The sequence below is a fragment of the Chinchilla lanigera genome, unplaced genomic scaffold (assembly GCF_000276665.1).
Source record: "Chinchilla lanigera isolate Chin_1 unplaced genomic scaffold, ChiLan1.0 scaffold00092, whole genome shotgun sequence".
In the NCBI taxonomy this organism is placed as follows: Eukaryota; Metazoa; Chordata; class Mammalia; order Rodentia; family Chinchillidae; genus Chinchilla; species Chinchilla lanigera.
The window spans coordinates 6799284-6820295 of record NW_004955493.1 but is presented as its reverse complement, the minus strand read 5'-3'; the positions used below and the strand labels follow the sequence as shown (position 1 = coordinate 6820295).

The 21012-nt window shown below is 53.8% G+C and overlaps 4 protein-coding genes across 4 annotated transcripts in view; 3 read left to right on the top strand and 1 right to left on the bottom strand.

The window, feature by feature from the left end:
- On the top strand, positions 1-5148 carry Coro1a (coronin, actin binding protein, 1A; the record flags this gene model as incomplete). Its single annotated transcript, XM_005405184.2, is given in 11 exon segments — positions 1-1082; positions 1256-1454; positions 2505-2627; positions 2709-2838; positions 2934-3118; positions 3273-3392; positions 3611-3715; positions 3826-3971; positions 4086-4143; positions 4251-4466; positions 4938-5148. Coding segments are annotated over 11 exon segments (1407 nt in total). The 3' UTR covers positions 5043-5148.
- Positions 5149-7363: 2215 nt separating this feature from the next.
- Positions 7364-8088, bottom strand: Bola2b (bolA family member 2B). Its single transcript, XM_005405183.2, has 3 exons — positions 7918-8088; positions 7733-7830; positions 7364-7506 (listed from the first exon to the last, which is right to left on the bottom strand). The coding sequence occupies exons 1-3, from the start codon at positions 7978-7980 to the stop codon at positions 7407-7409; spliced, it is 261 nt and encodes an 86-aa protein (XP_005405240.1). The 5' UTR covers positions 7981-8088; the 3' UTR covers positions 7364-7406.
- Positions 8089-17336: 9248 nt separating this feature from the next.
- On the top strand, positions 17337-17943 carry LOC102017582 (sulfotransferase 1A1-like). Its single transcript, XM_005405345.1, has 2 exons — positions 17337-17574; positions 17674-17943. Exons 1-2 carry the CDS (start codon positions 17337-17339, stop codon positions 17838-17840), a joined length of 405 nt encoding a protein of 134 aa, XP_005405402.1. The 3' UTR covers positions 17841-17943.
- Positions 17944-19740: 1797 nt separating this feature from the next.
- Slx1a (SLX1 homolog A, structure-specific endonuclease subunit) overlaps positions 19741-21012 on the top strand; it is a gene marked incomplete in the record, with an annotated part of 2643 nt that continues 1371 nt past the window's right edge. Inside the window, 1 exon segment of the mRNA XM_013504818.1 lies at positions 19741-20168. Within this exon segment, the coding sequence (XP_013360272.1) occupies positions 19981-20168 (188 nt within the window).

Sequence of the window (21012 nt, the reverse complement as noted above, 5' to 3'; positions counted from 1 at the left end):
TGCGGGCGAGGACCGCGGCGCCCAAGATGGAGGGGGGCACGCGCGGGCGCAGGTTCCCCCGAGTGGCCGGGGGCGGCCGGGCCCGGGTGGGGACAGCGGAGCGGCTGCCCTAAGCTTGGACACAGGAAGGGGCTGCGAGCAAAACAAGAAAAGACCAAGTTCCCCTTTCCGCGGTTTCCGGGCTGGTACCTGGGTGGGGGAGGCGGCGGGTGGGGCGGCGGCTTCCTGTGCCCCCACCCTTGGCTCAGCGGTCCCTTTCCCTGCCCACCTGGGACTGACGGCTTTCTTGGAGCCCAGGGCTTTTCACCGGGGCTCGTCACCTGCTTCTGGGCTGGGAGCCCCCGGGGGTCCGGGGCGGCCCGGGAGGGCTGGAGCACCCAGGAAGGGGCTAGGCCTGGGTGCTGAGCGCTGGGTGAGGCCGGGCGGCGGGGGGGCTTTGGGCAGAGAAGGTGCCCTCACGTGGCGGCCCGGGCCCCTTCCTGGGCAGGAAGGCGTGCAGCTGGGCACCCAGATGCGCGCTGGGAGCACAGGCGACCCCTCGGCTCTGCGTGCGCCCTGCTCAGCGCTGGGGGGGGAAAGGCTCCCAGCTGGACCTGGGAAGTCGCGTGGGCTTCTGCCTTCCTGTGTGCAGTTACAGTGGGGGTGGAGATGGCGCTATGAAGGGCACCTGCTTTTTCTGAGCAGAGGCGAGAGGCAGAGGGGTGGGGAGGAAATACTGGGACCTGAGCCATCGCTGCTTCTGGTGCCCAGAGACCTACTGGGGAAGCCATCCTGCCACCTCATTCCCTGCCTGGCAGGCTCACTCGCCACCAGGCCGGGGACAAAGAGCGGGGAGAGCCAGCCCTGCCCTGGCCGTAGGAGTCTCCCTGCGTGGGTGAGGGATGCGGGCTCTGGACAGTGTCAGTAGGTGAGGATCCACCCTCGGGCCTCTGCCCACGGCCGGCCCTGTGTGTGAAGCACTGAAAGGAAAGGCTTGCCTCTAACAGCCAGTAAGTCAACAAGCACATCCTAGGTGCTGTACCCAGGTTCAGTTCTGGGGGCCCAGGGTGCAGGAGTGAGCAAATGGCTCAGAGTGGCCTGAGGTAGGTGACACAGAAATGAGGGGGGTCTGGGAAGAATGAGCACGGGGGAGGGTACGGGACGGGCACCCCAGACATGACGCTGGGCCCTCAACACCAGACTCGGGTGCTGGCAGTAGGAGGCCTCTAAGGTCAGACGCGAGCTGAAGGCCGAAACACCAACTGTGTGCCCCCAGGATGAGCCGGCAGGTGGTCCGCTCCAGCAAGTTCCGCCATGTGTTTGGACAGCCAGCCAAGGCGGATCAGTGCTACGAGGACGTGCGTGTCTCACAGACCACCTGGGACAGCGGCTTCTGTGCAGTCAACCCCAAGTTCGTGGCCCTGATCTGTGAAGCCAGTGGGGGAGGGGCCTTCCTGGTGCTGCCCCTGAGCAAGGTGAGCCCCTGGAGCCCTAGGACAGCCGCCTGTCCTCCCGAGGAGGCCTCTGCCATCCCGTAGCTCTGTGGCGTCCCAAGTAGGTGACTGTCACCAAGCCTCCTCGTGCCTCAGTAGTTACCGTAAAACTGGGCCGGGCCAGCTTGCCTTCTGTGCCCTCCCGCTCCTGTGTGCAGAGCTTACATGGGAACTGGAGCTCAGAGAGGGCAACGTGAGGGACGCGCAGAAACCCGCAGACAGGACAAGGGCTCCCAGTCTCAGCCCGGCGCTTCCTCCCCCGGGAAGGGATCTGGGTGGGCCCAGCAAATTCGCAGGGCCACGGAGTCCAGGTCTGGGCCTGTCTGAGGAACTAGGCGGAGCTCCCATGGACCCAGCTCTCGGTGGGCCCCCGGCTCGCAGGTGGGGATGATGCAGCAGGCCTCCCCCTCCCTCTGAGCAGCTGCCCCCGACACTCCTGTGCCCTTTGGGGGTTGAGACAGGAAGGGGAGACAGGCCCGAAGTTGTTACCTTAAAAGGGCCGATGGAAGCAGAGAGAAGAGGAAGTGGTTGTTGGGGTGGGAGCCGGGCCCTTGCCCCGCACACTCGCACACAGGAAGCCCTGCGTAAGCAGCGGCCCTGGAAGAGGCCATTTCCAAACCTCTGCTCCTGTCTGGGGTGTTATGACAGACCTCCCCGCCACGTCCCTGCACACACGCACCCCTTGCTCATACTTCTTCCCTGGGAACCGTGGCCCTCTGTGGCCCTGTGAGGCCCCCTGGAGGCCTCACTCTGGGGCACTAGGGTGGTGGTAGGGTGCTGGCCCTCACAGCACATGGGACACTGAGGCAGAGACAGGCAGGGTCTCCCATACCACGGCACACCCCACTCTATGCTACTCACGGTCAGGCCCCCTGGGCCTGGGCCAGAGAACAACCCCTTCCCACCAGAGGCCCCGGCCCGCCTCCCTGGGGCCCCGGAGCCTTCCTGTGTCCCTCCCTCAAGCGTGTGGGCGGCAGGACTGGGTTTGGAGGGTCAAAGGCCCTCTGTCAAAGGCTCTGCTGTGCCCTCTAGACTGGACGAGTGGACAAGAATGTGCCAATGGTCTGTGGCCATACAGCCCCTGTGCTGGACATCGCCTGGTGCCCTCACAATGACAACGTCATTGCCAGCGGCTCTGAGGACTGCACAGTCATGGTGAGCGCTGGGGGGACTCAGGGGCTGGGGGTCCCCAGGGTGGATCTGAGGCCCTGAGGACTCACTCACTGTTCCCTGCAGGTATGGGAGATCCCCGACGGGGGTCTGGTGGTGCCTCTGAGGGAGCCCGTTGTCACCCTGGAGGGCCACACTAAGCGTGTTGGCATCGTGGCCTGGCACCCCACAGCCCAGAACGTGCTGCTCAGTGCAGGTGCTGTAAGAGGGGAAGGGGGCGCCGGTGGCTGGCCTGAGTGAGCACAGGAGGCTCAGGGCTCTGGCTCGCCCCTGACGCTGGTGGTTGTGCAGGGTGTGATAACGTGATCCTGGTGTGGGACGTGGGTACCGGGGCAGCCGTGCTGACACTGGGCCCAGACGTGCACCCAGACACCATCTACAGTGTGGACTGGAGCCGTGACGGTGGCCTCATCTGTACTTCTTGCCGTGACAAGCGTGTGCGCATCCTTGAGCCCCGAAAAGGCACCATTGTGGCTGTGAGTTGCCATGAACCCTGACCCCTGCACCACTGTTGCTCCTACCCAACATCTACCAGACCCTGGCATGCTGTCCTCTCCTTGCCCCAGCTGCGGTCTGGTCCCTCAGGATGGGTGCGGGTGGCCTGCCTAACACCACACTCTCTTCTTGCAGGAGAAGGACCGTCCCCACGAGGGGACCCGGCCGGTGCACGCTGTGTTTGTCTCAGAAGGGAAGATCCTGACCACAGGCTTCAGCCGCATGAGTGAGCGGCAGGTGGCGCTGTGGGACACAGTGAGTGCTGAGCCAGAAAGCAGAGGGCCCAGGGCAAAGAATCAGGCTGGAGGTTGAGTCCCTGTTCTGCCTCTTGCCTGGCTGCATGGCCCTGAGCCTCAGTTTACCCATCTGTGAGATGAGAATTTCCCCTGGTCGATGTGGGAGGGCCCTCACCCAGTCACAGCTCTAGACCTGACATGGCCCAGCCCACCGCTGCCTCCTGCCTGTCTCCACAGAAGCACCTGGAGGAGCCACTGTCTCTACAGGAGCTGGACACAAGCAGCGGAGTTCTGCTGCCCTTCTTTGACCCAGACACCAATATTGTGTACCTCTGTGGCAAGGTGGGTGAGTCAAGGGGTGCTGGGGGCAGGGAGGCGGGCAGGAGGGGCTGGCAGAGGACCAGCGCTAGAGGCCCCTGCTGTGCTGATCCCTTTGCATGAACCACCTGCAGGGTGACAGCTCTATCCGCTACTTTGAGATCACCTCCGAGGCCCCGTTCCTGCACTACCTCTCCATGTTCAGCTCCAAGGAGTCCCAGCGTGGCATGGGCTACATGCCCAAACGCGGCCTGGAGGTGAACAAGTGTGAGATCGCCAGGTGACTGACCCCGAGACGGCCCCAGCGTGCTTCTGGGGCGGCCCTGAGCCCCAGGCTGACACTCAGTCCCTGCCCTACCCATTGCGGGCGCCGCTCACCTTCCTGTTCCCACAGATTCTACAAGCTACACGAGCGGAAGTGCGAGCCCATCGCCATGACAGTGCCTAGAAAGGTGATGGCCCGGGCCCCTGCCTGGGCTGGCCAGGCAGCAACTCTGGGGGCGCGCAGGGTGGTGTGGGGCATCACCACGCAGCTAACTAACCTCGGCCTCGTCCACAGTCGGACCTGTTCCAGGAGGACCTGTACCCGCCCACTGCAGGGCCGGACCCTGCCCTCACAGCTGAGGAGTGGCTGGGTGGTCGGGATGCCGGGCCCCACCTCATCTCCCTCAAGGACGGCTATGTACCCCCAAAGAGCCGGGAGCTGCGGGTCAACCGGGGCCTGGACAGCTCACGCAGAAAGGCAGCACCAGAAGCTAGTGGCACCCCTAGTGCGGTGAGACGGGTGGGGACCTGGGGAACTAGGATGGGACAGTGGTGAAGGGCAGAGCGGGTTCGGATGCACTCAGTGCCCCCCTGGAAGGAGGCTGACATTTGGGGCAACCCAAACTCACAGTGTCAGCAGTGCGTGACCCTGACTCCTCAGAAAACAGGTTTCAGACTTACAGGCCTGCAGCTCTCTGAGCAGCAGCTGAGGGACAGAAGGGTCCAAGCCCCAGTCGGGCGTGGTGGTGCATGCCTATAATCTCAGCCCTCTGGAGGCTGAGGCAAGAGGATTTTTCACAAGTTCAAGGCCAGCCTGAGCTACATAGTGAGTTCAAGGCCAGGCTGAACTACATAGAGAGACTCTGTCTCAAAAAGCCAAAAAAAAAGCAAGCAAGGAAGCAAGCAAGAGAGAAGGGTCCCAGCTCCAGGACTCTTGGGCCCTCAGGAGGGACTGAGCCTAATGCAGTGCTGGGTTCCCCAGGATGCCATGTCCCGGATGGAGGAGGAGATGAGGAAGCTGCAAGCCACGGTGCAGGAGCTACAGAAGCGCCTGGACAGGCTGGAGGAGGCAGTCCAGGCCAAGTAGATAACGCAGGCCTGCAGCTGGGGCCAGCCACTCATGCCCACCCAAGGCAGGCGGGCACGGCAGATGAGAAGAAAAAAAAACAATAAAATGGCTTTATTTTCTGGTATCTCTGAGACCCTGATGACTCTTCACCTGGATATGGGGTCTGCTGAACCCACCTGTCTTTGACTGTCCCTTCCTTAGCGCTGATGAGACTAAACCCCGTCAGGATCAATGGTCAGCTCCAAATGTCCTAGATCGCAGGAACGGGAATCGGGGCGGGACCCACCCAGGCTAGAGTGGGCAATAAGCCCGCTCTCCACTTGCCAGCCGCTCATCAGGACTAGCAGCTCTGAGCTATTTAAGGCCCTCGCTGGGGGCTGGGGATATAGCTCAGTGGCACAAGCGCCTGCCTGGTAAGTGCAAGGTCCTGAGTTCAATTCCCACTACCAAAAAAAGAAAAAAATTGTAATGAGGCCCTAATTGGGCCTCAAAAATTTTCATATTTACCCCAAACCTGCTCTTCCCACTCACCCAAAACAGCAGGCTGAACGCAGCTGTCCTGGCTCTGCTGCTCGTGGGCAAATGAACCAGCAGGCACTGGCCACCTTGCAAACCGCAGGCCCGCAGGAGAAAAACTCCATCAGGGAAAAAGCTCAGAACCAATGGAACAGCCTAAGCCCGGTTTGCAGGGCAAGAAACGGGCACAGAGCAGAACGCTGGTTGGCTAGAGGACAGACACTGAGTCATGACTGCATCCCCTCCACCCTGTCCAGTGTCCCCCTAACAGTCTGCTGCCTCTTGGGGGCCTTCCTCCGGGTGCCCCCTGGGCCTGGCCCCCATGCAAGGGGGACCTGGCTAGACCACATGTGTCAGGCCCTATGGAGATGGGGCGTGGGGCTAAGTTTTGATGCCCAACTTACTGGGTAACACCCTGGGCTGGCACAACACGGAATGGCTGGGACGGGTGCGTTGGCCATGCAGGGCTAGTTCTTACCACGCAGGTGCCACCAAAGGTCCCATTCCCACCTGCTCCTCTTTGGTCTGCCAAAGAATGCACAGGGCAGGTGTGAAAACGTCCCTGCCTGCCCACTTTGGCCCCACTTTCCACACAAGCCATATGGCCATGGACAAGTCACTTCTCTCCAAGCGATCATCTATCAGCTGGGGGAAGGGTCCGATCACAGCTTGGGGAACGAGTACTGGGCCCCGTCAGCGGTGTGGACTGGCTTCTTAAAGGGGGGGATGCACCTTCTGTCTCTCCTGCAGTACAGGGCTGACTGACCCTTTCTGCGTCCTCCTGAGTAGACTCGGTTACCACTTCTTCTGGTTCAAAGGAGCTAGAGGAGTTCAGGGGTGACCTCTGGGGCCAGACAGGTTAACCAGTGCCCACCAAGACTCCCAGCTTGACCAGCTCATTCTCTCCCTGACTGGAACCAGAGATAGAGCCGTGGGCTGTGGGTCATTCAGGGGCTGAAAAACTCCCCTTAAAAACACAGAGGAACTCGGAGCTAGATGGCTGAAAATGTCTCATTTCTTATTCTCAAAGGGTTCTGGCCTCCACCTGGTCACTTGGTGTCCCTCCTCAGTCTCACAGTGCTCAGTACAAGGCCCTACCATCTAACAACTCACAGTTAAGACTCCTACAGACACCGGGCGTGGTGGCACACGCCTATAATCTCAGCACTCAGGAGGCTGAGGCAGGAGTATCACTGCAAGTTTGAGACCAGCCTGCGCTACAAGGACAGCTCAAGGACAGCCTGAACTGCATAGCGAGACCCTGTCTCAAAAAGACAAAACAAACAAAAATAAACAAAGGCTGCTACAGATTTATCACTGACCCAAGTAGGTGGCTCAGGTCAGCTTTATTATTTCAGCTCTGATCCTCACCAATGGATTTTTTTTTTTAGACAACGTCATCCTGTGTGGTCCAGGGTGGTCTCAGACTTGCACCTCTATGCAGCCCAAGGTGGTCTTGAACTCCCAATCCCCCCACCTCAGCCTCTGGAGTGCTGGGATTGCAGGTGCGCACTACCTCACCTTGCTTCACCTCTGCATCTTGAAGGCTGGCAGAGAGCAGGAAGCCCCGGCTCTCTGGGGACTGGCTGGGTAATGAAAGTACAGACCCTCAAGGGTCTACAGAGAGGTTTAATAGGCAAGCCCCGGGAAGGACTTCAGGACAGAACTTTCATTGTACAAGCGTGGACACGTGGCCCAGACCGGGGGCGAGAGGAAGAAACCTGTTCAAGGTAAACCAAAAGGCAGAGACTAAACAGGGAGACACCAAGCCCTACAGTCAACCTCAGGGCGACGCCCTCCACACACAACACAGACACAAAGGCTGGCCCTAATACTTAATTTAATGGCTGTGCAGGCCTCCATCCCTCATTTCTGACGCTCACGGGTCCACTGTTCTGGGGTCAGGGTTTTCTGCTCAAAGGCGTGGATGTGCGGGAGCTCTTCTGCCAGGCACTCGTTCACCAGCCTGAGGCAAGAGACGGGGTTCGGAAATGGCACACCGAAGCCTGCGACGCAGAGTGACCCAGGACACTGCAGGGGTCTCCCAGGCGACAGTCCGTCTCCAAGAGGTGGGAGCGCGCGGAGACGGTTAGGAGACTGGGGCCCTGGGCCCCCTGGCCGGGGTGAGGGGGCTGGGGTGCAGGAGGCAGGGGAGTGGCCGGGGCGTGATCATGGATGCTTCGGGGGCTCACCGATGTCTCTGCAGCAGTGACTTCCCCTCGAATTTAGTCGACACCACGAGGACTCGGAAGCTCGTCGCACAACGGTTCAGAGTCGTGTCCTCCACCTCCTACGGGGCAGAAGAATGGAGACCATGCCGAGCCCGCTCACAGGACCCCTTTTCCCTGGTCGGGTGAACTCCGAGGGCTCAACTCACCACGTGGTCCGCCTCCAGGTCCCGCCGCAGCTTATCCCGCAGGGAACATGCGCTGAGTTCCATGGCAGTAACCCAATGTGCAGCAGCACGGCGGGACAGAACCCACCTCGGGGCCGGCACGCTACTTTCCTTCCTTACCCGAGCCACTTCCGCTAGAGTACCTCCTTCCGCCCTTTCTGAGGCCTCTGCCACGCACTTCCGCCCTCACACGAGTAAGGTTTTCCCGAAGTCAAGGGTTTCTGTGTTACGCAGTGTTAGCTAATCAGAGTTGGAGGGAGGGAGGACTCTGCGGAGCGGACGCTGATTGGTTGGAGGTCCGGCTGGGTTCTGTGTCTGGGTTTGCCACTGCGTTCGTCCAGGAGAGGGTGCCCGAAACCTGCGTTTCTGAAGCCTTCAAGCTGCCTGGCGATCGCCTACGAGCGCTTTTCCCTAAAGGAGCGTTTTGCTGCCCTACCAATCCAGTCATCCCCGCCGTCTGTCACAGAAATCAACCTCCAGCTCCGGGCCAGAACCAGTAAAGTCGGGATGGGCCCCTCGGAGGGCATGGTGAGGCCGACTGGCTTCTTCAGCGTCTACCTGCTCTGCTGTTGCCCTCTATACCCAGCTCATGGTCTCGAAACATTAAGGAATGAAGTCGGGAAGCAAGAGTAGAGGAATGGGGGTGGGGAAGAATCAGGTTATAACATATACAGGAACAAATTCCCTATGATGACTGTGATCATTATATATACATAAAATGTACCGATGAACTTAATTAAAACCAAACGAAACAATAGCTCCTGGCCGGACGTGGTGGCGCACTCATGTATCCTAGCACTTGGGAGGCTGAGGCATGAGGGTCATTGCAAGTTAGAGACCAGCCTGGGCTACAAAGTGGGCTCAAGGCCAGCCTGAACTACATAGCGAGACCTTGTCTCAAAAAAAAAAAAAAAAAAAAGCGCTCCTGGATTCCCAGGGGGTCCCAAGTGGGTGGCCGTTGAGTGCTGAGGCGATTTGTCCAAGGATACTATATATAGGAAACTCACAGCACGAATACAACGTGGGTTAAACAACAGTCTATAGGATTATAAACTTAGTTAATTTATTTTTAGTTTTTGTGTGTGTATTTTTGAGACAGGGTCTCGCTATGCAATTCAGGCTGGTCTTGAGCTCGCTTTGTAGTCCAGGCTGGTCTCGAACTTGCAACCATCCTCCTGCCTCAGCCTCCCGAGTGCGGGGATTACAGGTGTGCACCACTGTGCACGGTTTACATTTAGCTAATACTGATCTAACAGGGAAACGAGGCGCATAGCAAGGGTACATAGTGAGCATCGTTAGGCCTTCCTGGAAAGGGATTGGAGCATGGACCTAGACATTTCAGTCACTCACTGTCTGAAGCCTAGGTGGGCTCACTGGACCAGGTGGTGCTAATTCTAGTATAATTTCAAGATGCTGTTTATCTCCAGCGAGGCTTGCACGCCTGGCTGTCGCCTCTCCATCCTGAGGCCTGGCTCTCCTCAGATTTGCCTGCTGCTCCAGTCTTGGTGCATCCGCTCTTCCGCACATTCCCTCAAGGGCCAGATCCCTCCCTGACAGCCTCGTCATTTCTATCTAACTTAGCTGTCTACAGTAATATTGCCAGGGGCTGAGGATTCAGCTCAGGGGCACAGCGCCTGCCTGGCAAGCGCAAGGTCGTGAGTTCAATTCCTGGTACCGGAAAAAAACAAAGCAAAACAAAAAATAATAATAATATTGCCAGAACCTCAGCATTGGAGCCTCGTGTACGTGGTGTCGACTGTCAACCCCACTCGCTGGGGGCAGGGAGGGTGGTGACAAACCGGAAGGCTCCTGAGTAGATCCTGGGAGAGAACGACACTGCCTTCTTGCAAGGTCTTTCCTGGTTCTCCATCTGAGATTGAGTCTTTCCTGTGCATGTCCCCACCCTTCTCCTCTGAACTCTGCCTAACACAGCTTAAATTTGCATCAGTCTCCCCACCCTTCACCCTAAGTCCTGGAGGGAGTTCTTGTGCTCCTGTAAATGTGAGTGACTCCCTGCACCCCTTCTCTGCCTGCCACCTTTGACAGGATGTAGCGGGCCCTCTGCACTGTCCCCATCCCGGCTGTCCCCTGTAGGCCCATGTGATCTGCCCGGCAGAGGCGTTCCTCCAGGCGGAGCCAGGGCAGCTTGTGCCCCTAGAGGGTCAGTGTGTCTCTCCCAAATTCTGGGCCAAGCCAGGCCAGGCCAGCCGAGTCCTCATCTTGGCACCCGGAGCCCAGGCTGGAAGCAGCTTGTGATGCCTGACTCTGTGTCATCTCATCCAACTGCACCCTTATTCACTGTAAAAACTCTTGGATGCGGGGAGACCTGTTTGACTGTGCTGTGTGGGTCCTCAGGAGGAAGATGAGAACTTGGATTTAGAAGAGGTGAGAATGCCCTAGTCCCACTTCCCTTGTCACTCCATCTCTAGGCTGGCTTGTGTCTAGGTGTCTCCCCAAAGTCTCATAGGTGGGGCTTTTCAAGGGCGGCTGGATCTAGAGTATGTGATGCTGGGACCAAGGGTGTGTGGTTACTAAATTATCTACTGATTGATTTGCCCCACCCTGGGTGTGAGTGCTACCCACCTAAGGACATGTAGCTGGTTAAGATATAAAGGACAGAAAGAGGCCCCTGCTTGTCAGTTGTTGCTTGCTGCTTGCCATGGGCTATTTCTCCTCTGTGATGGCTGTGCCACCCTGCCCTGGAGCCAGCTGATTATGGACTGCAACTTTTTTTTTTTTTTTTTTTTGCCTTTTTGAGATAGGGTGTTGCTATGCATTTCAGGGTGGACTTGAGCTCACTTTGTAGCCCAGGCTGGTCTCGAACTTGCAACGATGCTCCTGCCTCAGCCTCCCAAGTGCTGGGACTACAGGCGTGTACCACCATGCCCGGCATTATGGACTGCAACTTCTACAAACTGTGAGCCTAAAGAAACCTTTCTTCGTTTACCTTTGGGTGTCAGGTATTTTGTCTCAGCAGTGAGAAAAGTATCTAAGATAGCTGTCTTTGATCAACTCTCTTGTCTCCACAGGGATGCTGGACAGTGCTGCTGGAGACCTGATCTTAAACATCTCCAATTGGCCATTGCTCCTTTTTTGTCCTCCTGGCACCTGGGTTCTGGGAAGTGTTTACTGTTGGGAGCAGCTGACCTACTGATCATTTACACATGATTTACACTGATCATTTACAGCAGAGCTGAACATGGAGCACCTGAGGAACACTGTGAGGGCAGGAAGGACCCCAGGCAAACAGGTGTTCCAGCCTCGAGCACACAGGATGTGAGAGGCTTGTAAGAGAACTCTGCTAACTGACCTACAAAAAGTCTAGCTAGTCTATTTATAATTACAAACTTCTAAAACTGTGAAAGGTTATTATACTTTAATTTGGCTAAAAATATATCTGAGTGCACTCTGGTGTTGTAGGTGGATTGTCTGTGTATGTGTGTTTGTCCATGCTGTAAACAGCTGTTTTCTATTTGAGCTCAACAATTTTTTTCTATGTTCTTCTTTTTCTTTTGCATTTTTGGATCATTTGTTCGAAATTTAATGTGGATTATAGATTTAAAAGCATGCTTCCACCTGGGTTGCCAGCTGGTCAATTTGGTATCAAAACTGGCTTTCTCAGAGGTCATCAGAAATTTGTTAATGTAGCTAAGAGGACCTTTCAGGCTTGGAGAATTATTGGTCAAGGTTTCCTTTGGTCAACAGAGGAGCAGCTGCCTGGGAAAAATTATCCCAGCCTTTGTTCATTAATAGGAAGCCCAGTGATCTCCATAGCCTTACGGGAGACACCCCAATAAATGTTATCAAAATATGTTATTGTGATATGTTTACATTGCTCATTTGTCAAAAGATTGTTTTCTAGACAATAAGGTTTTTGATTTAAATATGCTCTCACACAAAGGTTTTCATATGGCTATGATGATTGTTATTGTTTTTGTAGTGTATTGAAATTCATGCCTGTAGGGGCTGGGGATTTAGCTCAGTGGCAAAGCGCCTGCCTGGCAAGCGCAAGGTCGTGAGTTCGGTTCCTAGTGCCGGAGAAAAACCAAAAAAAAAAAAAAAAAAGAAATTCATGCCTGTAGATGTGTGGATCTACCCAAGTGTGGAACAAGGATTGTTTATAATGGTAGACTTTTCTTTCAAATTCAGACATCTGCCTTAACAAAAACTTATGTGATATACATCGCATTAAAGGACAACAAATTAGGTAAAAGTTTCTTATGTATTAGATAGAGATGATTGATTACAAGGATTATGCTACATCAAAACAGAAATTAAAGTATGTCACAAAATATTTTTTTTTCGTCTTTTTGAGACAGGGTCTTCTATGTAGTTCAAGCTAGCCTTGAGTTCACTTTGTAGCCCAGGATGATCTCAGACTTGCAGCAATCCTCCTGCCTTAGCCTCCCAAGTGCTGGGATTACAGGTGTATGCCACCATGCCTGGCTTTACCTATTAACATTCTATAGAGATTCAAATACTAGGCTATGCATGGTTGGTAGAAAATAATGGTTCTATTTTGTATAACATTAAGCTCACTTTTCCCAATACAATGTAATATTGTTAACCTTCTCTTCTGGATGTTCAACAACTGAGGTTTGGGGACCAAAAACTAGAAAGACAGGCTATGAGGACAGCTAATATTTTGGCCCTAGCTCTCAGAGGTCAGTGAAGACCCAAGATATAAGAGAACCTCTGTGGCAACATCCCATAACTCAGTGAGTCCCTGGTCTTCTGACCAAGGAGATTGTGGGACCCCTGAGGACAATGATCAGTGGTGTATAGTGTGCCTAAGGAGAATCACCAGGAGAGAAAAATCTCCTAAGCTTTCACAGAAAGCAACTTGGTCAAGCAATGGCCATGACTCATCCAGATGGTTGACACTGACAAAAGTATTAAGAGGTGTTGTGCACGGTTTCAAGGTAATTCCTGAGGAGATTTAACTGACCTTGATAGATAGCTGTTATGGTTTGGGGCTTCTGCAAGGGAACACAATATAATACAGAAAACATTTTACATGATTATTTATAATAGTCACCCAAAGAACAATATACAAAAGAGTGCAGGAAATCTGTCCATACTCTAAGACCAAGGAATCCAGCTGAGGGCCTGGATCCCACAGAAATATCCTGCATGAGTACAGCTGAAGACCTGGAGCTCTTAACAGTGCCTTCCACAAATCCAGCTCAAGGCCCAGAGCCCACAGCAACATCTCATGCAGGCCTGTTTCACAGATCTGTGTTGGGAAGGCCCAAGGGTCAGTGGTGGAATCTAGGAAGTCTGTGCCAGCAGGATGAAGGATCTGTGCTAGCAGGCTGAGGGGTCTGCACTGGAGCCAGGAAGCAACACTCAGAAGAACCAGAGCTCCCCTGAAAGGTACCACAGCCATCTTCAGCAACAGTGAGGTCCTGAGCTCCTCCGATGATCAAGATAGCTGACTTCCCATCAGGGAAGCCAACACAGCAAGCTTCTCCAGGAGACTGGCAGTGCACCATCTTCTCTGGAGCCAGGAAATGATGCTCAGAGTGAGGACCAGAGCTCCCCCAAAGTGAACCAAAGCCATTCTCAATGTCAACGAGGTCCTGAGCTCCTCAGAGGATATCACCCGAGTTCATCAGGAAAGCCAGCATGATGAACTCCTCCAACAGAACCAACAGCTCCTTACAGCTTCCACCAGCTCCAACAGCCTCACTCCTCCTTATCCAGTTCTGCCTCTTATGATGCTGGCAACAATCCCCAGGTGGGCCTCCCACACCCAGAACCATGCTTATTCAGGTCAGCTGGAGGTTATAAATTTACCACCAGTTATGAATTCACTACAATAGCAATTAATTAATATAGGTCTCACTTTAACTTAGTCTTAAACATCCAGCAGAAAAGTATAACCACAAGAAAGAAAATTGTCCACAGAGTCCTCCAAACACAGCTCCTCCAACTTCAACTGAACACCCACTGATTGCAACTACAAAAACAGAAAAGGGGGTGATGTCAGGAGGCTTCGATAGTGATCATTCACATGTGCAGAGCAAGCACAGAGCACCTGAGGAACTCCCTGAGGAGTTCCCCAAGGGCATGGAGTGCCTCAGGTGAACAGGTGTTCCAGCCTTGAGAATGCAGGATGTGAGAGGTGAGCTAGTTGTTAGGCAAAGGGGTTTCACCTGACATCAACTTGCTAAATGTATAAATAAACACACTGTGGTAGCTGAGTAGTTCCTTTTCTCCCATCTGGAGAGAGGGCTCTACCTAACCTCAGCTTTCTGTATATTGCTTCTGTCTTTATTTTTCCATCCTCTTGCTGTCCTTTCCCCTGGTAACCTTGAGAGCTGTGCTGGACATGGCAGTTTACTTGAGTACAATAAAAATCTCAGTTAAAGGTGACTTTGGTATTTGTGGAGAGGCCTGAATAGAGGAAATGTGGGCAGGAGTGACAATCATTACATAATCAGAAACCACCCTAGGGAAAAAGGGCAAAGAAATTCCAGAGCCCTTAAATTGTTACTCGTAAAAACCATCAATCTCTTCTGAGACAATCAATGACATAAACGTGGTTTTATATTAGTCACTTCTTGTCTTGGGGTCTATCAGTTAGTATTCAGTAGAGTAACAGATTCAGTAGGATTCACAAGGTAAATCCTTGGCTGCCCGCAGAGCCAGCTGTGGAGGAGTGCGAACGCCATCTGTGTGCAGGAGAGTTAAAAATCCGGTCAAGGTGAAAGACCTGGAGCTCAGGGCAGAGTTGTTGGTGTTTGTTTTGGGAAGGTGGAGGATCTATGTTAGAAGGCTGAAGAGTCTGTACTGGAAGCTTGGAGATGGACATCCCAAGGTGAAGGCAGACTAGAGCTTCTCCACAGAAGCAAGACTTCCTTTTTCTTTCCCTTGTATTCCATTCAGGCTACAAGCCTATTGGTTGGTACCACTCACATCTAAGGTGGGTTTTCCCTCTTCGATAAGTTCATCATTTAATCACACCCAGAACGGTGTTAAATCAATCAGAAACTGTGCTTTGTACTGAAAATTGGCACAATGGTTAACTATTACATGGGGGCAGAATGCACAATAGCCACAACTCTTAAAAGAGGAGATGGTTATTTTAGCTTAGGGTTTTCAGAGGGTTCAGTCAATGGTTGGAGCTTCCAAGACAGAAATGACAAGGCAGACAGGCATGGCAGGAGACACTGGGTCACCCGTGGCAGCCAGGAAGCAGAGAGAGACGGGAAGACAAGAATACACTATTGCTGGTTGTTGGGGACCACTACAAAGTGGCTCTGAGCAGGATTTAATTTTAACCAATTGGCTTTCCGTGTTTACTTGTGAGTTGTCTGAAGCTTAGGCACCTTGTCTGACAAGATGAGGTGGCAGCTGAGGACGTTTGGCTCCAACCCCAGTTAACTACCAGGAGACTGCAGCTGCAGGCTCCACACTCCTACAATAAATACCAACCTAAAGATAAGGCAGTTCTCCTGATTGACATGATTTACTGCTTGGGAAAATTCTCCCAAAGTCCTGCGAGATTCCTGCGTTTTCTTGAGTATCCTCCTCCTTTGTTTGAAAACCAAATAAATACGGGCTGCCCAGCGAAGTCTTTGGCTAACTCAGAGAGTACTGAAGCTGTAAGAGAGTTAGTCCCTCCTGGAGCCCTGAAGTCATTTCCATTGTCTCACTTATTTAAGCCTTCACCGTCCACTCACTTGGGAGATTGTGGGCCCAATCAGCCTACAATAACTTAGGGTTATTTAACCTGACTTTCGATAGCTGGTCATGCTCCCAGGCAACACGGCCTGTTAACGTTTAGATCAAATATGGCACCCAAAGCCTGGTGTATTTGGAGTGTGAGGCTGTTATAGCTGATTTGCTGTTAGGAGGTGGAGTCTGGAGGGAAGAGGTGGGTCACCAGAGGTGGGACCTAAAGGATCTGTCTCTTTTCCTGGCTCCTCCCTTTGCTCCCTGCTCCCCTGCTGCCATTCTGTGAGCAGGTTTCCTCCACGCTGGCCCTTTCATCATGCCTTCCTGCATGGAGTCAGTCAATTTTGAATGAAAAAACACAGCCAAGATAAACGTCTCCTTTAAATTGTGGGTTCCAGGTATGGTGTGACAGTGGGACAACGTGACTAAGACACTTCCTAAAAGCACACGATCTTGGCCAGGCATGGTGGATGCACACCTGTAATTCCAGCACTCAGGAGGCTGAGGCAGGGGGATCACTTTGAGTTCAAGCACAGCCTGGGCTACATAGTGAGCTCAAGGCCAGCCTGAACTGCATAGTGAGACCCTGTGTCAAAAAGACAAAACAAACAATAAAAACCACATGAGCTACTGAACTCATGGGTGAATACACCCATGAGTACAATACTCCAATGATCCAATCACCTTCCACACACGTGAGATTTTGGATCTAATCAGTAACAATATTTTACTAAAACTCATGGCTCTTCACTTGAGCCTACAAATGCCAAGTAAGTACCTAAGCAGAACACAGCTTAACTTTCATTTTGTATCCTTTACCTTAAAACTTTGGGTATAGCTTTGTTAACCACTTAAGAAAAGCCAGCAAAAAGTTGCTTAGTCCTACTCTGTCCTGGCCAAAATTATCCCCCTTCTAGATAGTGTAAATCAAAATAAGAGTCACTAAAATTAATTTCAAGATTCACGGAGACAGCTGGGTGTGGCGGCACACACCTGTAATCTCAGCCCTCAGGAGGCTGAGGCAGGAGGATTGCTGTGAGTTGAGGCCAATCTGGGCTACCTAGTGGGTTCAAAGCTAGCCTGAGCTACATAGTAAGACCCTGGGTTTTTTGAGATCAAACTCAGGACCTTGTGCTTGCCAGACAGACAATGTGCTGCTGAGGTATATCCCTGACAGAACCCTATTTCAAACCCTCCTTCCTGTGGAGGACCACTTGGGTGACTCCTTGAAGGAGGAGCAGTTGTCTCCCTTTTGCCTGAGCCTGGCCCTATGTCCATGTGTTGATGTGTACAGAGCTGGCTGGGACTTTTCCTTATCCCTTCCACTGGCTTTGAGCACTACATGTCGGTCCAGCTGAGGTGCTGATGTGTAGTCTTTGAAGCAAAGATGACAGGCAGTGTTTCCCCGGAACCCCATTGTTCCCTGTGTGAGCAGGGAGGAGGCAGGATGAAGGGCCAGTGCTCTACACTGTTGGTTGGGATCGAGGCTCGGGATAGAGGCTATGACTTCCTGGGGATTGAAAGATTACACATCAGAGCTGAAGCACCCCCCGCAAAACATTAGGTACTAGCTCAATTGTGTCATGCAGATCATAGGCCAGGACCACGGGAAGCAGCTGCTAGCTTTGCCCTAGGGTGAAGGCCCAGAGTCAACAAGCTGGGCTGAGGAGTGACAGCCCCACTGTGAAGTCACACAGGGACACTCTTCTGCTGGCCCTATGAACAGCCCAAACCCCACTGAAGATGGTATACCCAGAACTGTAAGCCTTCTCCAGGACCCCAAAAGGGAGCTTCAGAAGATCCTGGAGTTCGTGGGGCGCTCCCTGCCTGAGGAGACCAAAGAGCTCATCGTCCAGCGCACATCCTTCAAGGAGATGAAGAAGAACCCCATGACCAACTACACCACCCTCCTCCCTGAGGTCATGGACCACGCAGTCTCCCCCTTCATGAGGAAAGGTGGGTGCCTGGCCAAGGGGGGCGTGGGGAGCGGAGGGAGGAAGAGCCACCAGGGCCTCCTGTGTGGCCTGGACTCAAGCCTCTTTCCTTCTGTCCCAGGCATCGTGGGGAACTGGAAAAGCACCTTCACGGCGGCCCAGAGCGAGCGCTTTGATGCCCACTGTGCCGAGAAGATGGCGGGCTGCAGCCTCCCCCTCCGCTGGCAGCTGAGGGCTACAGAGGGTCCTGTTCCAGGGGAAATTAGGAAATTTTCTAATAAGGGGTAATTCTAAGCGACATGGACAAACACATGTGCAGAATAGTCCCTAAGATAACCTCTTTTTACCTTACTTCATTAGCATAGTAAAAAAATATCCAGTGGTGATTTAAAACGGTAACGAAGCCAGGTGTGGTGGTGTACCCCAATAATCCCAGCACTCAAGAAGCTCAGGCAGGAGGATTGCAGCACGTTCAAGGCCAGCCTGCGTTATCCAGTGAGTTTAAGGCCAGCCTGAACTACACGGTGAGACCTTATCTCAAAAAACAAAACAAAACAGAAAACCAAGTGCAAAATATAGTGAGGTTTTACATTTATTAAAGGTAGGAAAAGAAATACGCTCTGGTATGAGTGGATCACTGTGAAGGAGAGAACACAGTGGCCAGGAGCCTCCTGGTGACCATCTCTGGTATCTCCCACTCCTCAGGCTGAGGGTCGGTGTAGGCCATCCTATCAAAAACCTGCTTGAGTTCTCTAGAAGATTTGAAGATATCACTTTCTGATTGGTTCCAGAGGTGCAATCCCCGCCTGGATCTCCGTGATTGACAGATTACACTCACTTGCCTAGCCAGCTGCCACACTCTAATCTCCTGCCTCACTGCTATAATGCTGTACACCTTTATTCATTTGTAACAGGGATCTAGACATTGAGCTTGTAGATGCCCATTGGGTAACAGCAGGATGAAACCTGGCATCTCTGCCTTCATTTGTATGTCTTCCTCATTACCTTCAAATTTTGGGTCAGATCCCTGCTCAGCTCTATACAAAGGTATGTCAACCATTTAAGGAGTCCCTGTAATATAAACTTTATTAGCCCTAAACTTACCTATCCTATCTTCCTTTAAGACTAAGAACTCCGACATAAGAGCAAACTGCTGTACTGCCTGATAGTAGCAGAAGCCTGTAATCCAAACACTTGGGGAAGCTGGGGCAGGAGGACCACAGATTTGAGCCCAACCTCAGAAACTTAGCAACTGAGACTGTCTCAAAAAAAAAAAAAAAAAAAAAAGGAAAAGGAGACAGAGATGATGACCACAACAATGATGAAGAAGACAAAGAAAGAATGAAGAAGGAGGGAGAAGGAGGACAAGGAGAAGAGGACTCCTTTTAGGATTTGCAGGGACGTCCAATTGCCAGATTTACAAGGCTCAGTCCCAGACTCCTCGGAGCAATGCCTAGGAGTCTTCAGTCACTGTCCTAAGCCAAAGAAAAACAGAGCATTTCAGATCACCCCATGAATCACCACGTTAGGAACTCAGCTGCCTACCTCAAGGGAGAGTCACCGTTTCACTATGTGATGATGGCTGTCTCCGAACCTCCCAGAGCCGGTCCTGATATACTGATCACTAAGTACACGACTTGACCAGGGTTTCCTCTTTCAGCTCTGCAAACCCCCATCTATCTGTGCAAGCCCCCAGCCCGTCTTTGCTTTTTCATAAAGCCCTAAATCTGTCAGCTCCAAGGCAGATCTTCCAAATCTTTATCTGTTCTTCACCACACTACTTTTTGTTTTTGCTTTTTGAGACAGGGTTTCGCTATGTAGTTCAGGTTGCCCTGGAACTCACTATGTAACCCATGCTGGCCTCAAACTTGCAGCGATCCTTCCTTAGCCTCCCAAATGTTAGGAATATAGTTGCGCGCCACACGCCCTGCATATTTTTGAGAGTCGTTTTAGGACAAACTGAGTTTCAGCACACCAGCCCAGAGGGAACAGCAGCGCAGTGAAGACAAACTCCAGAACAGCCACGAGACTTTCCACCAGACCACTTCCGCTAGGGCATTTACTTCCGCCCTTACGAGGGTGTCCGAGATGCTGCACTTCCGCCCTCATTCCAGTACAAGTTCTCTCAAAAGCCGGTTTAGCAGTATTAGCCAATCAGAGTCAGCGGGAGGACGGACTCTGAGAGAGCGTATCCTAATTGGTTGGGGCTCATAGTCTGCATGTGGCAGGGGTTTGGCGGCCAGGTTTGGGACCTGCCTCCCTCCGGGTGAGAATGTACGAACTTGGCGTTATTGAGGTTTTGTAGACTGCCCCCCGCGATCAATTTTCCCGAAACAAGCATCTTGCTGCCCTAGCAACTTAGTCATTCCTGGGATCCGAGTTCACGGAGATCAATTCCAGCTCTGGGCCCGTAACCTATAAAGTCTGGATGGGCCCCGCGGGGTGCGCGGCGAGGCCGGGGCGGTTCTTCGGCGTCTACCTGCTCTATTGCCTGAACCCTCGGCATCGGGGGCGCGTGTACGTGGGGTTCACCGTCAACCCTGCTCGTCGGGTGCAGCAGCACAACGGAGGTCGCAAAAAAGGCGGGGCCTGGCGGACGAGCGGGAGAGGACCCTGGTAAGACGGGGAAGGCGCTCCGTGGCTGGGGAGTCTGCAGGCAGGACGCAGGACCTGACTATCGGGGAAGGGCCAGGCTTGTGGCAGGGGGCGGTGCCAGTGAGGGGGCGGGACGGGCTACCAGGGCGGGGCGCGGTAAGGATGAGGCGGGTCCTCTGGGTTTGGGTTATTATCCGGGCCAGGCCTGCGACAGTGGGCGGAGCCAGCGACTGGGCGAGGTCTACCAGGAGGGCGGGACGCTATGGAGAGAAGGCGGATCCAGGTGTTAGGGGCGGTACCAGACCCTGGCTGGGGGCGGGGCTAAAGGCTGGGGGCGGGGCCAGTCGTGTGGGTGGGGCACGAAGGGGGAGGAGCGCTGTGCTGCTGTTGTGTGGGCGTCGTATGGGCGGGGCCAGTCGTGTGGGCGGGGCCAGTCGTGTGGGTGGGGCACGAAGGGGGAGGAGCGCTGTGCTGCTGTTGTGTGGGCGTCTGCTGGTGGGGATCTGAGGATCAAGACTCAGGTCCAGCGAGTTGGGGCTTAGGGTCAGCCTGGGGCTGAGCTAGAACATGGAAGGGAGCGGCTCTGAGGACTGCGAGGACCCTGTGACCCCAGGCGGGGCCTGAGGTGGCAAGTGCGAGGACAAGGATCTGCCTGAAGGCAGCGAGGACTCGGCCTGGGGAGGTGCGGGGAGCCGCGGGCGGGCGCCGTGGGGCTCACACGCTGCGCCCGCCGTCCTCGCAGGGAGATGGTGCTCGTGGTGCACGGGTTCCCGTCCGCCGTGGCCGCACTCCGGGTAAGACAGGCAGGCGGGCTGGGAGTTAAGGGCGGCGGGGGGCTGGGGCCGGGTGCCCAGGCCGCGCCCGA

What these genes read in the sequence shown, in the direction of transcription:
- Bola2b (XM_005405183.2), bottom strand. Translation starts at nt 7,980, where the DNA reads ATGGAACTCAGCGCATGTTCCCTGCGGGATAAGCTGCGGCGGGACCTG. An exon ending in ACCTGGAGGCGGACCACGTG is followed by an intron (nt 7,831 to 7,917) that starts GTGAGTTGAGCC and finishes TCTGCCCCGTAG; the next exon opens with GAGGTGGAGGACACGACTCT. An exon ending in TCACTGCTGCAGAGACATCG is followed by an intron (nt 7,507 to 7,732) that starts GTGAGCCCCCGA and finishes CTCTTGCCTCAG; the next exon opens with GCTGGTGAACGAGTGCCTGG.
- LOC102017582 (XM_005405345.1), top strand. Translation starts at nt 17,337, where the DNA reads ATGAACAGCCCAAACCCCACTGAAGATGGTATACCCAGAACTGTAAGC. An exon ending in CTCCCCCTTCATGAGGAAAG is followed by an intron (nt 17,575 to 17,673) that starts GTGGGTGCCTGG and finishes CTTCTGTCCCAG; the next exon opens with GCATCGTGGGGAACTGGAAA.